Here is a 15,627-nt window from a genome sequence, read left to right as displayed (position 1 = left end):
AAGAGCTGGCCCTGAATCTATGCCCAGAGGATACAGAAGACAGAAGGAAGAAGGAATTCTCATTCATCTAGGACAAGTACACTTTTCAGCCGCTGGTCACTGACACAATATGGCCACTGAGAAGTGAATCTCAGATGATTCTGATTCTGAGATGATGCTTAGCTAAGCCTTATCAAAACTATCTGGACATACAAAATTATGCAAAATTAGACTGGAAATCTCAAAAGAACACGTTCCTTCTTGATCACCCACACTTGCTGTTTCCAGACTTTACTGTACTTTGGCACTTATAGTCTCATCTATTAACAGAGAGCTAAAATGAGATAAAATGGGGGAGGGGGTAAAATAAGGAGCCATTCAAACTTTTCCAAATCTTAAAACTCTTACATTAATGGTAGAGCGACTGCCTGTACACTCTCCTAATAAACCCAGCACCTAAGAATGAGATGCTCCCCCACTTTTTTTTTTTTTTTTTTTTTAAGAAAGCCAAATAGAAGGAACATTTCTTAAACAACTTTGGGAATAACAGAATATCAATCACATATTTTTAGCTGTAAAAATGTGACTGGATTTTCTTATCACTTATGTAATAAGTTAAAAGGAAAATAAATTGTGGAGATAAAGTTTAGCATTTAATCACATCTCATCACAAGTGTCTTTCAAAATACTGAAAAATTGATGTCAGTGTATTTCATCTTAAAACATTAATTCTTTGCACCAGCACATGATTTTTATTTCATGGACAGCTTGTTTAATATACTGTATAGCTTGTGCTCTTCTGGATATCTATGTCTGAATATGGTGCTCATTAACAGCACAGGCTTATGAAACACTAACTTGAATCAGACAAGGGGACCAATTTGAGAAGTCCCTATTCACTTAAATAGTTCCATTGACTTCAACGGGATAACTCATATGAGTAAGGAATGAACACATGAATAAGGGTTTGCCAGGTAAGGCCATATTGGGAGCTAGTTCCAGGTGAGTTTCTCCACACAATCCTGTCACTGTGCAGTACTTAAATTGACCTGCAATGCTCCTGCTACTCCAGCCCTAGACCTCTCTGCTTCAGAGACTGCCAATTTTAACAACACCTGCCAAATTATTTAGTGGGTTTGTTTATAGCAGAGTTCACAGCAGAGACACTGACTGAGCCTGAAGTGATAGGATATATTTAACTTTGGTTGTACAAAGAAATCTTCCTTGCATGAAAATGGGAACATTCTGCACTTCCAATCCTATCCTACTGTCACATGTCAGCTGGTCAAATCTTTTTTTTTTTCTGGCTGCCAGGGAAGATATCACAGCTGGGGTGCCCTCCCCAAGGAAGAGGCTGCACCCAGAACTGCCACAGACTCAGAAGAAACACCTCCTGCCAGTCATACCAAATTACAATCCAGCACCACATTTGCTGCCCATATTGAGTCCACTTCAGAGAAACTCTGGGCTCTGCTCTACAGCATTTTCTTGTATTTAACATGTTTTTCCAGGCTGTGTCCTACTGTCTACTAAGTACACTGTTAGCCAGCTTGAGCCTTCTCCCTTGCTATGTACCCCGAGAATCTGTGCAAGCCTCAACAGCAATAACAAGGGTGGGGAAGGTGGTAAAAAGAAGAGATGACCGACTGGAAGGGTCATTGGCTTTTTGAGTTTGTGGTGCAATTTGCAGACTCCTGCAATATTTTGTGAGTTTTGTATTTAGAGGTCAATGTCTTCTGTCAGCCATAAAGGCAATTTTAGTTTATTAGGCAGAAGACATCTTTAAAAGACTCTCCAAGTGTTTTAAAGTGATCTCTGGTATACCATTACAAAAGTAGAGCTAAGTGGAATAGAAAGTCCTCCACAGAAATTTTACAGATTTTAGATTCTTCTACCCTTGCAGATGTGCAATTATCTATATATGTGTTAGGGGATGGGAGGATCTCTGTTGTTGTTTGGCCACTAAAAAAGAAGTAGGCAGTCAAAAGTTAGTCTGAAACAAAGGTACACTGAGTTTGATGCAAAGCTCACTGAAGTCAATAGAAAGATTTCCACTGATTATTTCCATGAGCTCTGGCTCAAGCCCATAGTACCCACTGAGATTAAGGAGGAAATTTATCTGTATACATAATATATATTATAAATAAGGTAGAAAGAAGATGGTGCACTTTAAATCATTCAGATGAAAGAATTGACCTGTAAACAGTTAATGTACTGCATGATCTTCCCCACTCTGACAACCAACCTGTTGTCACACACCACTGACATACATTAGCCACAACTTCCTTAACAACTTCTGTGTCCTCTCGGCTATTAATATATTATTTAACAATTCGTTCTTTAGTTCACTGGCAATCAGCCTTCACTTGTCAAGAACTGAAAAAATGAATGTGTGTATGTTCTATGATATCGAAAAAGAGATAATATTTTACCAGGGAAACAAGGAAACAAAGTACAGTGCAAAGAAATCAGGAAGTTTTGTTCCCTGAAAATCTGAGAAATCCAGCATTTTGGGGAATAGTAGTTTTATTTAAAGACTGTTAATATAAGGCAAATGTTAAAAGATAATAAAACTTTAATATTTATGGCAATATGTAGTTTTACTCATGTTCCTTTTCAGTAGTCCTTTCCTCCATGTTGTTTAAACTGAAGTTTTCTCCCCTTGACTAAGCCTTGATTCTTTCAGTTATGCTATATTCTAATATTTGTAGCATCACTATTCACAAGCACACCATCAAAATGACTGATATAAAATACAGAACTTTGGAAAAAAGTCACTGAATAAATCAAGTAGAAGAGCAAGCTGATTAGGAAGTAGAAAAGCTTCTATTTCAACATCTGCATCATGGTAATCACTTTTGGTAGTATGGCAAATACAGAAGCAGTACATGACAGTGACATGGAGTTTTTCTAAGTATATTTTCACAAATGAACATGAGTGTTGCAAGGGCTTTTTAACGTTTCGTGTTTAAGTGGTTTTGCAAGCAAGCTTTGAAGACTGACGTACACAAGAATGTAAAATACACACTTGGCCCAACATTTCTTTGGGGACTTCAGTAAAGATATATAGATTCATACATCTTTGTATTTGTTATTTTGTTATCCAACCAATTATACTTCCATAAATTAAAGAGAGTACCTAGCATCCGTTCATGCACAATACTGGTAAAAATTTCAAGGCCATGGCAGAGTTGTAATGTAATACCATAAAAAAGTGCAAAAAGTAAACAAAGTAATATTTTGTTTTCATAAACATTTACATGACTTATTATATTGTGGTACCAAATACATTGTGATTAATTAGCTATGTTTTATTATGTCGGTACACCTGCACTATTGTAGCAAAGTAAAATCTCAGAGCTATATTGTTCTACCCCTGAATAGGGGCTTAAGAGCAGGGGAAATATAAGGAGCTTCCAACCTCCTCAGCTGAGCATAACTGCAAGTCCACGTACTCATTCAAGGACAGGACCAGAGAGGATAGTGGTGCTATCCATCCCAAGGGGGCCTTGAGAGGAGAGGCAGAACCATTTTCATATATAGAACATCGCACTTGTGGCACAAAGCTATGCTCTCCCTGCTCCCAGGGGAGTTCCAAAAGATTGGTTCCCTGAGGCATCCAGCTCTTTCCCAACCTGGGACAGTGCTTACAAGACACAGTCTAGCCCTTAAAGATATAGACACATATATAAACATACAGCACACACACACTGTATTCATGATGTTATATTTTAAGGAGACACGGGAGTGATGATGTAGTTAAAATTGTTCCAGGGTGCTGTGCTTCTGTCTTTCAGATGAGACTAACAACAACGGTGCTGACAACTTGAGGTTATTAAAAAGATCACAGCACTATTACCTTCACAGCATGATGTTACAATTTGTTTAACTGTCTTTTATTAACATAAATGCGCCCAGATGCTTTTGCAATGGCAGCATATTTTTTAGAATTCAAATAATGAACATTCACAAGAGTATAGGTGTTAGCCTTAGTATTCCAGCCAAATTGTAAGTTGAGGGCTTGACTCTTGCACCCTTACTCATGCTAAGTAGAATTGTACTCCGCAAATTAAAAACAAACAAACAAAACAAACCCCACCTTTTCAAGAAATACAATGCTAATCAACTTGAGTAGGGGTGCCAGATTTGGGATTCATGTAATTACATTCTGTTTAACTAAATTCTCTCTGTTTCACTACACATTGTTCATCATTTCCTAACAAACTGTTCATCGTTATTGTGTACTATTAACATGTGCTCTGTTTCACCTGAGAGGAGATGGCAGTTATTTCAATATTCACAGCAAAGGATACAGCTTCTATAACCAAACAGCAAAGTTTGTAAGGCACTATGCAATCCATTTAGATGAGTGATGATTATTATAAATGTAGTATCATTACTGCTACTGGGAAAAGTACATACATTAGTTGAAAACAGAGAACAAAGTAATAAGATAATTGTAAACATAAGGTACTGTTCCATACCCACATGATGGGACAAAGCCTGGGGAATTAAACTACAAACTCTCTAAATTCTACAATTATTCATCATTAGCAGAGAAATTCCCCCAAAAGGAGATTTCTTCTTGTCTATGAAAATTCCTAGCTTACTTTTTTTCCTGAATTGTTTTTATTTTTTTTTTTTAAACAGTTTAAAAACTTGGCTCTTCAGTTTAAAAATCTTGATTACTTTGTACTGCCACTGCTGGTTTCATTTAAATATCTAACCTGACACAAGGAGAACAGGAACTTGTCATGTGTGCTCTAGTATATAGGGTCCCATATCCCTTTAATAAAACCTTGCAAAATGTTGCAAAGAAAGGAAAATGGCATATTCCCATGTTAACTTACAACCAATGGATCTTAGAAAGCTTTATGTTTTAACCCTTTTCTGCTCATCACATATATGAATGCAAATGTGAATATTAATTATGTATTGTTTATGGTACACTGCCCATTTATAACAGCATCTCTGGAAATCCAACATCGTAAGTGTTAAAAATAACAGTTATAATGAGGACAACAATACCGGTGTTTAATGCACCTTAAAGTCAAGGTTCTATAGCTTCCTATTACAGTGGTAATCAGTGATACTTATGAGGGTTGCTATCCTTTAAAATCTAACAAAGGGTACCTACAAAGATAAAGTCTGCTAACTGAGGTTACAATACATGAGATTTCATAAAATCAGTCTTCAAATCTCTGACCATTTTGCTAAATAAACTTATAACAAGTTTGGTAGCAGAAGTAGTCTCTTCAGAAATGTGACTGACAATCTTATATTTAACACCATTCATTTAGGGAAATAAATTATTTGCAGGAAATGTATAATTTATAACAAGCTTTCACTCTTCTTCCATTTGTGTACTTCAACATGTCTTTAACAACTTTGTTAAAATGACTCATGATTACATTACTTTGTTTGTAAATGTCTGTCAAGCAGTTCAAAACATTATATTCTGTCAGAAATTAACATGGGGCACATTGAGGGGGGGGGCGGAATTTAAACCATGACCATCTAGGGCCAAGCTATCTCAAGAAAACAAAAGAACAAGTTAATAAATAATAATGTATGTGTATTCTGGTAGCACTCAGAAAGCGTTAGGCACTGTTTACGCATACAGGTCTTGGCTTAAAGAGCTTATGGTAGTCTTGTAAATATTATTACTATAATATAGTATTCTAATGATAGTATTATTACTCTGTTGGAGCATGGCCATTGTTTTATTAATACTAGCATGCATCATAGGCCTGATCCAAAGCCCATTGAAGTGCTTTTGAAAACCATTCAGTGCCCATTGAAGTCAACATAAAGATAACCAGTGCTGGCTTAACACTGCTCCCACTAAAGTCAATGAGAGTTTTACTTTGGTGCTGAGTTTTTGAAAATCCCATCCAATATGAATAAAGTATCAAAGGACAAATCATCCTTTGTCACACAAGACTTTTACACATCAATAAATCCTGCAGAATCATGGCTTGTGTTTTGGACGCTGTGATAATTAAAGCATCTGCAGCTTTTGCAGATTTTAGTGCAGCCACACATTTTGTTTACAGCTTTGTTAAGAAGTGAAGTAGTGTTCTTTTTCTTCAGGGAAGCAAACAGCTCAGAGTGCTACAAATAGTACTGTAAATAATATACAGTTAAGCAGCACTGTATTACACTAGTATCTTCAGGACTGATTGGAAGCACATATGCCTACTCTATGGCTCCTATTTCTTCTTGAACATTAGAGACTTTACCACTTGTTACAAGATGAAATAGAAGATGAGATACAAGATGAAAACCGTTACAGCTGGCTGGAATATTTTGTTACCTAATCTTTTATTTGCCCATAAAGAGATGTCACTGACATAAATCAAACCTTTATCTTGTTTCAAAAGTTGTACCATTGAAAAATTAAATAAATTTCAAGTTTATGAAAAATGCATCTTCCCCAGGTTCTGTTTCAAAAACATCCTATTTCAGTCAGGGTACAAGGGTTCAAGACATCACTTAGAAAGTGAAAAACATGCTCATGTTCAAGGTAATAAAACCAAACATTTTCTCTTTTTAAAATGAGATTTGGTCTTGTAACTCCATCCCTCTGGAAGAATCACCATCTATCAGGGAGAGCAGAAGAGGGGCAGACAATGAGGAGAGCAGTAGCAGACCATCTGGAAGCAGTTCCTTCCTTCTTCTGTATCAAGAAATCAGATCACCTCTTTCTGTGAACAGGTGTCTTTCATAACCTACACTAAAACACAGTACCCACACCATGAGTCCATACTTACAACCCCTTCCAGGGGGTTGATTGTCATAATACAGAAATTAACAGCAAGACAACAAAGTTCAACTTGAACCTTTGTGACAGGCATAGCCGCTCCTCAGGACTGCTCAGCCCATGCCCTATATCTCCTCTTCAGTGAAACCCACGTATCCTGTGGCCAGCAGGATCAACACCTACTAACTGATATTAGGTATTTCAGGGAAACACAGTCAGCCTGTTACAGGGTCATTCACTGTGTAATGACTAATAAACATCACTTGGAACCAGATCTCCGTCTGCTACCATGAACTATAAGTAAGCAAGGCCCTGACTGATGACCAACTACTGAGTAAGACTTGAACAAACAAGAATCAACAAGATTCTTGTTAGTGGTGCCCAATGGCTTCAGTAATTTGTCATCCCCTTTCCAATCTCTCACACGCCTCTAACACAAAAATACCCATAGGATTTAGTTGCCCAAATGTAAGGCTTCATTTACCTGGCCAAACAGTCAACAGGCTTCAGGCCCATTTTGGCTCATTATGATCCCATGCTACCCCAGCACATGCTATAAGATAGCTCTCCTACTGGGGTAAGCATTTTGTCATTGCAGACATGTGTGTTTGGCTCAGCATGTCTGATAGCATATGCTTTTGTGATACTGTCGGATGAGAAGGCTCACACCCCCTTATAAAAGGAAGCAGTTGGCACTGTGTTTTCTGTGACACGTTTTTATTTATTATCAGTTAGGAAGAAGTTTATCCCAAATACTGACCACAACCCCTTTTGAGTATCAAAACAATGTAAAAATCAGTGAAACTTCTGGTTTAAAGTATATTTTTTTAATAAGTGGTAAGTTACTTTTTAAAAAGGGATTAGAGTCTTAATATCAAAATACTCACAAAAAGCAGCAGTAGCAGTGGAGTTATAACAATACCCTGGAAGAAATAAAAGATAATGTTTTATTAGCCAGGAAAGCAGAATCTTCTCTTTGTCATCTTAAACCCTAATGCATGGAAATACAGAAATTTTGTTAAGTTAAAGCGAGGCTAAGTTGTAAAGAAAGGAAAGCTGTCTCCTTTTTAGATTGAAGACTTCCTTTCTCAAAATATACACAATACAGTATAGAAGTTCAGACCAACATCTTGTGATGATTTCCCCAGCAATATGTTGTACTCTCACTTGGTTAAGCTGCCCCGCCTGTCGGGGAGACAGGTGGTTCAGTCCCACGCTGCCTAATTCATTGTCCTCTCTTGAGCAAAAGCTCCATCAGCTGTGATGAATTAGGTGTCCTGATTTTGTAATGTAAACTAACATCCCCCAGGAAATGAGCTGAGATCTCAAAACTCATTTCACTTGATTAGACTCCATGTCTCAGTGGAGGAGGGCAAGTCTTTCATCCAGTTTAGTCACACAGGACCACCTCAGCTCTCCACATCCCCCAGGCAGAGACAGGCAAAAGATTTGTTTTCTTCACTGACAGGGAACAGGTTTAAGGCTCATGATTGGACAAAACACAAGATTTTAAGTTTCATGAAAGCAAATCTTAAAATGAATTGTTTGGGATGGGAGTTAACATGACATGCTTCACTTTCATAGTTGCAAGTGGTACTTCTCCCTCACCCTCTGTCCTACTTCAATATTTTCTCATGATTTAATAAAAGCAGTTTGTCATTTAATGCATATTCATTCACAAGTCCTACTTAGAACTTCTTTTGTAAACAAAGATGATTTTTCTTCCCAATATTTATCAGATTCTATTAAAGAGACCCACTCACAAACTCCAAGGGCAAAATGCCAACCCACTTCTACAAATCTAGAATGATAGTTTTCCTGCCTATTCTTGGTTTCAATCAAGTGAAAAATATAAGTTAAAAGCAGTGCTCCCTTTTTGGTAATTTTTTTTGGTCATAATTCAGCTTTACTCTGGCTCTTCAAAGCTGTTAAAATCCAGTATAAAACTCTCTCTTTATATGATGTATTTGTATTACAGCAATGTCAACAGGCCCCAAACAGGAGACACTATTGAACTAGACACTTATGAACAAACAGGAAGACACAGTTCTTGCTCCGAAGTGCCTTGTTTAAAACAAGATGCAACAAGTGAGAAATAACAGGAGGGGGACAAAGGATAAGGAAAAGAGGAATAAGAACAGAAGGTAACAGGCTAGCTGCATCAACTTGAATGTTACACATTATTTTAAAGTATTTCTTGGAATAAATAAATGATATATCTAGTTTTTGATGGCTTCTTAATCTAGCCATCATTGTCAGCTGACTTGTTTTGAGTGTCCAAGCAGAGGCAGATCCTGGAAGGATGGCTTTAAGGATTACTTCAGAGATGGCATTCCCTGTGTGAGGAGCAGCGTGAAAGAAAATGCAGCAATGTTTGTGGGAGAAGTAGACAAACGGGTGTTCAAGGATGGTGGTGCAGGAAGCAGCAGGCGAGGAGCGTGGGGTGTAATAAGAGCTGAGCAGATATTCTGCAAAGTAGTTGTTACAACACCTGAAATGATGACCTATCAGGAACAACTTTATAGAGGGAATGTAAAGCGGTCATTCCAGTATAATGTGCCACATAACACACTCGTAGGGCTTTATCAGACCAGTGGTTCTCAAACTTTTGTACTGGTGACCCCTTTCACATAGCAAGCCTCTGAGAGCAACCCCCGCATATAAATTAGAAATATTTTTTAATATATTTAAACACCATTATAAATGCTGGAGGCAAAGCGGGGTTTGGGGTGGAGGCTGACAGCTCATGACCCCCCATGTAATAACCTTGTGATCCCCTGAATGGTCCTGATTCCAGTTTGACAACCCCTGTATTAGATACCGTTGAGCATATGGGCTAGATCCCCCTCTTCCCTTCTGTGTATTAACAAATACTTCGCACTGCCAACTACCTGAAACTTCCCTGGTATAAAGGAATCCCCAGATGGTATAAAGCTAGCATAGCCAGCTCTATGATGCCCACTTCTGGACCCAAGCACAGGGGGATTGTCTGGGGTGGAGGTGATGTACCCAAAACACTTGCACTCTAATGATTCCTCCGGTGGAACAGTCCATTGGTGTAACAAGGTGCTGAATTAGGGTCCGGCCAGCCCTAAAATTTGGGGAGCAGAAAGGTGGCTTGTATGACTGCATGGTGAGGGGTGTCCATGACATCCCTCATCCTGGGCAGCCTGTGTGAGACAGACAGAAGGCTTGCGATGGAGCAGTGCAGTGACTGCTCTGTCCATGTGCTTGGGGTTGTACATCATCCCAAAGGCAGCAGGGAGGTGGTGGGGCCACATCCCCACTCCTGTAGCAGCCTGCAAATTTGACTAACTCCTCGCCATGTGTGGAGGTGCAGGTTCAGGACCATGAATCAGCTTTGGGCACATCACCTCCCACCCCAGAGAAGCTCCCTGTGTTTGGGTCCAGAAATGAGTATTACAGAGCCAGCTCTGCTGGCTTTATACCACATGGGGATTCCCTTTTGCCAAGAGAAGTCTCATTTAGGAAGAATGTAAGGAGAGGTTAAATTACTGTCCTTCTGGTGAGTCTGGGTAGGGGTGGTCCCTTCTTTTTCACTTACTCAACTATGTTCTTCAGGACAGGGCCTGTGTCTTCCTATGGGTTTGCACAACATCTAGTGTAATAGGATCCTGATAGTGATTAGTTCCTTTGGGTGCTACCACAATACCATTGCTGCTGCTGCTAATTCTAAACAGGCATAACATAAAGAAAAATGACCTCTTTTATAATAATGTAAAGGTAGAGGGATATTTCAACTCCACGTCCACATGTCAGATTCCTGACTGACTGGTTTGTTAAAAAACTGGTTCCTAAACATAATTCTAGCAATTCTTAGGATAAACTTTATGACCAGTGCTGTTGACCTTAATAAACTCAGAAATGAGGTACATGTGGTCTCTACACAATCAATATTTATAGGCTCAAATTCTGCCCTCAGTTTTAAACAATCAGTACCCAAGGAAGTTCAGAGGAACCACCCACAATTATCTGGCCCATATTTAAGAAGAAAATAGTTATCTGATGTTAACATTTTACTTAGATAAATAGTGTCAGTTCCAGCACATGCAAAGATTCAAATTAAAACTATGGACATTTCAAGCCATATATCTTTTCATTAAGCAGCTGTCCTTAAAAGTATTCATAACCCAACAGTTATTTCTGAAACCACAGATATCACAGAATGTGAAATTAATGTGTATCAATCTAAAAGCAACTAGTAAAGATTATAGACAAAGGTTTAAGTTTAGGAGAAACACCAAAACATTGGTTCATTCTAGAATAACCAATTCAAAGAACAATAGGAAAATGATAAGGTATTCAGTGCTGTCCAATTTATGTGTTACTCTACTGAAATGCTAATACGCTGAATCAGAGATAGAAGTTCTCTAAGTACGGGAGGTGAACTATAATGTTACGTTGCTGAAGCAACAGTTACTGAACGCCACAAAGGAAACTAAAAAGGGAAATATCTCATTTTTAGTCCATTGCACACAAACACCACCAGGAAGAAAAAACTAAATTTGACTACTTTTTTCCCTACCTCACTTTCTGAGCAAGTGCTGTCAAGCACATAGTGCATGGAGATAAACAGGTTGTAGATTAGCACTTCCAGCAAAAGCTGAGCTTCTGCCCTTGTGGATGCAAGGTCATTACACAGTTTTAGCATCCTCAAAGTTAGGATGGAATGTTAAGCTCTCTCTGTGCAGCCCATAATGGAATCTAAGTTGTAAAGTGACTGCCGTTTGCTGTCTGCAGAAAAACTTTCAAGAAATCCATTTACACCTCTGATGTGAAAGACTGACTGAATATATTTTAATGATTTTAGTGGGAAGGATGGGGGGAGGAAATCACAGCCTGACCTGAAACACTGATACAAAGTACCATTCTGCATAGAATCAGTCACATTATAAATTTGTAAATGCACTTCTCTTTACAGTAAGGATCACAAAATATGTCACAGTTAAGAGAGCTATTTATATTCTAATTTTTTTTAAACAGAGAACAGGTACAGAGAGATGCATTTTACCACATTTCCATTGCAAAGAAAATGTTCAAAAAGAGATCACATTGGTTTTCTGTATCTGCTTCCTCCAGTATAGCATTACCCCATCTTGGTTACTGGAAGAGGTTTGTTTTCTTCTCTGATGGAACATGTATCCTCGATACATGTAATCAGTTGCAAAACCGGATAGCAAGAGGAAGTAGCATAACAGATTTTACAGCAATGATGGCTAATCATTAGGAAATGGGTGATGTTAATGGATATACACTGCTACCTCGATATAACGCTACCCGATATAACACGAATTTGGATGTAACATGGTAAAGCAGTGCTCCGGGAGGATGGGGCTGCGCACTCCGGTGGATCAAAGCAATTTAAATATAACACGATTTTCACCTATAACGCGGCAAGATTTTTTGGCTCCCAAGGACAGCATTAAATCGAGGTAGAGGTGTATAAGGCAGGCCAGGCTGTAGAGAGGCACTTGGTGGAAGAGGTGTAGTGCATTATTGTAGTGAGGCAATGAGTCAGGCAGTCTTTCTTTAGAAACCTTAGCCCACAAATTTGCCATGTCCTTTTTCGCCATCATTACAGGCAGTCAGTGACACCTGTATGCGGGGATTATCAAACAACACACTTTTCTTTGTACATAGTCTTTAATTTGTCTTCAGAAACAGCACTGGAAAGAACAAACAATTATTGGTAATCAAAGCTCTGATCCAGGAAAGCACTTAAGTATGGGTATAGCCCCACTAACTTCAATGGGTCTACTCATACTTAAAGTTAAGCACCTGCTTAAGTGCTTTGGTGGGATGAGGTATAATAGGATTCAAAATGTAAATGCCTTGTCTCTGACCACAGCATCATTCTATTCAATGTATAGTACTGCTGAATGGTCAGTATTTCTATTAATATGGAGTAGGTTAATGAAAACAGCTCTGTGTGGGAGCCAACTTTGTTGGCAGAGACCAATGACTGAAAGAGCTTGGAAACTGAATTACTCCATCCTCACCTTTAAGAACATAAGAATGGCCATACTGGGTCAGACCAAAGATCCATCCAGCCCCGTATCCTGTCTACCGACAGTGGCCAATGCCAGGCGCCCCAGAGGGAGTGAACCTAACAGTTAATGATCAATTCATCTCTTTCCTGCCATCCATCTCTACCCTCTGACAAATAGAAGCTAGGGACACCATTCCTTACCCTTTAAATTCAATATGGAAACCAATACGCGGCTAGTGTAGAATATGAAGTACCAGCGATATGCATTGCTACTGTAAAGCACCACATACTAGGTATGCTGCCATGAACCGCCCCAGCTTAAATTTCCGATTTGGCTTTAAGCATAACCCATGTCGGATTGCATGGCATAAGCCAGTCTTGAAGTGACAAAGGCATGAAACTGTAGCAAGGTCTGCACCCAAAAGAAATTAGTCCACAATCTCTTAGCTAGAAGCAAATAGTAAACATTGTTCCTAGACACTGCAGTTATATGATCATCCAACACAGACCCCCGATTGCAACCATGAGTTACACATGGCGGGCACATACCTTCAGTTAAATGTGGAGATGTCAACCCTACCATATCTTCTGGTTCTTCCTCTAATTTATCTGCATCACATGAGTCTTATCTGGATCAAGCTTCAGCCAGCTAACCCTCATCCATGCATTAATCTCCACTAGGCAGTGTGCCAGAGTTTCAGCAACATTGTTTGAGTCAGGTGAGACAGAGACAGTGTGGGATTTTCAGAAGTGTCCTAACTTGCCACTGAAATCAGGGGTAAAAAATTTTGATTACTCTAATTTACTTATTTATTAACTCATGTCTACAAAATGCTTGGGGTTGCAAACTCTAAATTGCCAAGTTCCTAAGAGGGCTTGGGGGACAGAGGAAAACTGAAGAGGAGGATTTTGAGTGGAGTAATTAGTAAAGTATATATTACATACAAAAAACTATGTAATGAGACCCTTATTTAGGTTGCAGTTAAGCTCTTGAAAATTAAGTAATGCCAGATCATGGTTGCTTTTGAGACTTTAATTCTGACCTCTTGTATGTCCGTCCTGAAAAAAGGCAGGGGTCCCATGGAAAAAATTGTATATCATTGTGTAATTACTGGCTGTATCACAATGCAAAGGCACAAGGGGACTGAGTTAAGATTGTGTAGGCAACTCTACATCTGGCATTTTCTAATTTTTGAGTGTTAAACCATTTTTGAAAATGGTTTCAAAGATGTTAGTAAAATCATTAGTAAAAACAGTGTGTGTGTGGAATGGTAGTGTTGGAAGTATGTTTGAGACTACCCTTCTTGTACAACTCTTTAACACTGTTTAAAATATGTGCAGTATAGATACAAATATGCTGTCCATTGTTCCAAACCATAAGGTAAATACAAAAACGGGGACGGGATTTTGGTATACTGAACCAGGTCACCAACTTCTACATTAACATTTAAATATTTCCCGCTTTCAATTGACATGCTAATTTTTTCTGCTGTATTATTTCACAGATTAAAATCAGAATAGTTCTTTCTGATGTCTCCATTGCATCAGTCATTGCTCCCCCTTTGTAACTTCAAAGGGCCCATGCTTTTTTCTCCCTGTTCATCTCTGCATTTGATGCATAATTACCTTTACTTTCCTCTTTGTTTTCCAAGTTGATTATTTCCAATATTTTCCCGAGTTACACACTAAAAGCTTTTAACATTCCCCTTTCACACATTTTTTCATCAGTTATTTAAAAGGAATGTGTTTGTTGATTTTATAAACAATCAGTTGTTTTTTTTTGGAGTTAAGGGTAAAACATTTAACTTATTTGCATATCATACTGTTTTATTCCAAAAGATTACGATGAACAAAGGGAAAAAGAAAAGCTTTATGAACTGGCAACTTTTACGGTACTAAGTTGATCCAACTCCTTCACAATTAATATATAAGAATGTGAATACATGTGTGAATTGAATCTTATGCTCTTTTAAAAAATTAATATGCACTTAGTATTCTGCAAAGACTACAGTGATAAACACATATTACACATTATCAGGACAACAAATTAAAAACAAATCTATATATAATGTAACTATACATTTTCCCAAATCAACTATAATTCTTTAATAAGTAGCAAGTATGACAAAGGTAACGGCAACTTTCCAAAGAGACCGATGTTTGGATTTTAATGACTGAATTGTAAAATTAAAGGTGCAATCCTGAGACAGCCATCACTTTATTAGAGGGGACGTAATCTGCCAGGTTTAATTTCAGGCTGTGGGATTATGCCCTGGGCAAGCAATCCCAATCAGATGTTGCACAATTTTCATCCTCCAGGACAGCACATTGTGCTCTCCTCTGGGGAGGGGAGAGGATCATTAACATTACTATTCACATTGGATGCTAAAAGCACTACCAGCATTAGATGGCAGACACTGATAGAGCTTCTATCATTTAATGACGGTAACTAGTTTTAGACACTAGGAATTATTTCTCCCACCAATTACACACATGGAGCCCAACTGCTGCCACCAGGGTTGTGTGAGAGAAGTAAATATTTGGCCCAGAAGTGCTGCCAGCATCAACAAGATGCACTTGAAAGCATAATAGGACAACGAAAAAATACTGTCAGTACTCCAGGTTTACACTGGCACATTGATCAAGGGTTTGGTTTCCGCCAGAAAAGAGATACAGTTTTCCTAAAATGAATGTGAAGAGAATGGTTTTAGTATGGTACACCTGACAATGTGAGAATATAAACAAAGCATCACACAAATTTAAAACAATGTGCCTAGTTTCCCAGCAGAGGGCATAATCTACACTCTCAAAATCCTTTTTCTTACTTGTACAGTAATAGTTTAAAACACACACCAGTAAGAAGCCTGAAGTTTAA

The 15,627-nt window shown here is 38.4% G+C and overlaps 1 protein-coding gene across 6 annotated transcripts in view; it reads right to left on the bottom strand.

Annotated features, from left to right (window-relative positions):
* Window positions 1–15,627, bottom strand: part of SLC10A7 (solute carrier family 10 member 7) — a 200,968-nt gene that overhangs the window by 54,781 nt on the left and 130,560 nt on the right. For 5 of the 6 annotated variants that reach the window (XM_030563643.1, XM_030563641.1, XM_030563647.1 and 2 more), the window contains one exon: window positions 7,630–7,665. The exons of the other annotated variant lie outside the window; for it this stretch is intronic. In XM_030563643.1, coding sequence (XP_030419503.1) covers window positions 7,630–7,665 — 36 coding nt within the window. The remainder of the gene's footprint in view (window positions 1–7,629; window positions 7,666–15,627) is intronic. 6 annotated transcript variants of the gene reach the window in all.

The sequence above is a fragment of the Gopherus evgoodei genome, chromosome 5 (assembly GCF_007399415.2).
Source record: "Gopherus evgoodei ecotype Sinaloan lineage chromosome 5, rGopEvg1_v1.p, whole genome shotgun sequence".
Classification (NCBI taxonomy): Eukaryota; Metazoa; Chordata; order Testudines; family Testudinidae; genus Gopherus; species Gopherus evgoodei.
Note: the sequence above shows the minus strand (reverse complement) of the source record. Positions and strands in the feature narration are given on the sequence as shown.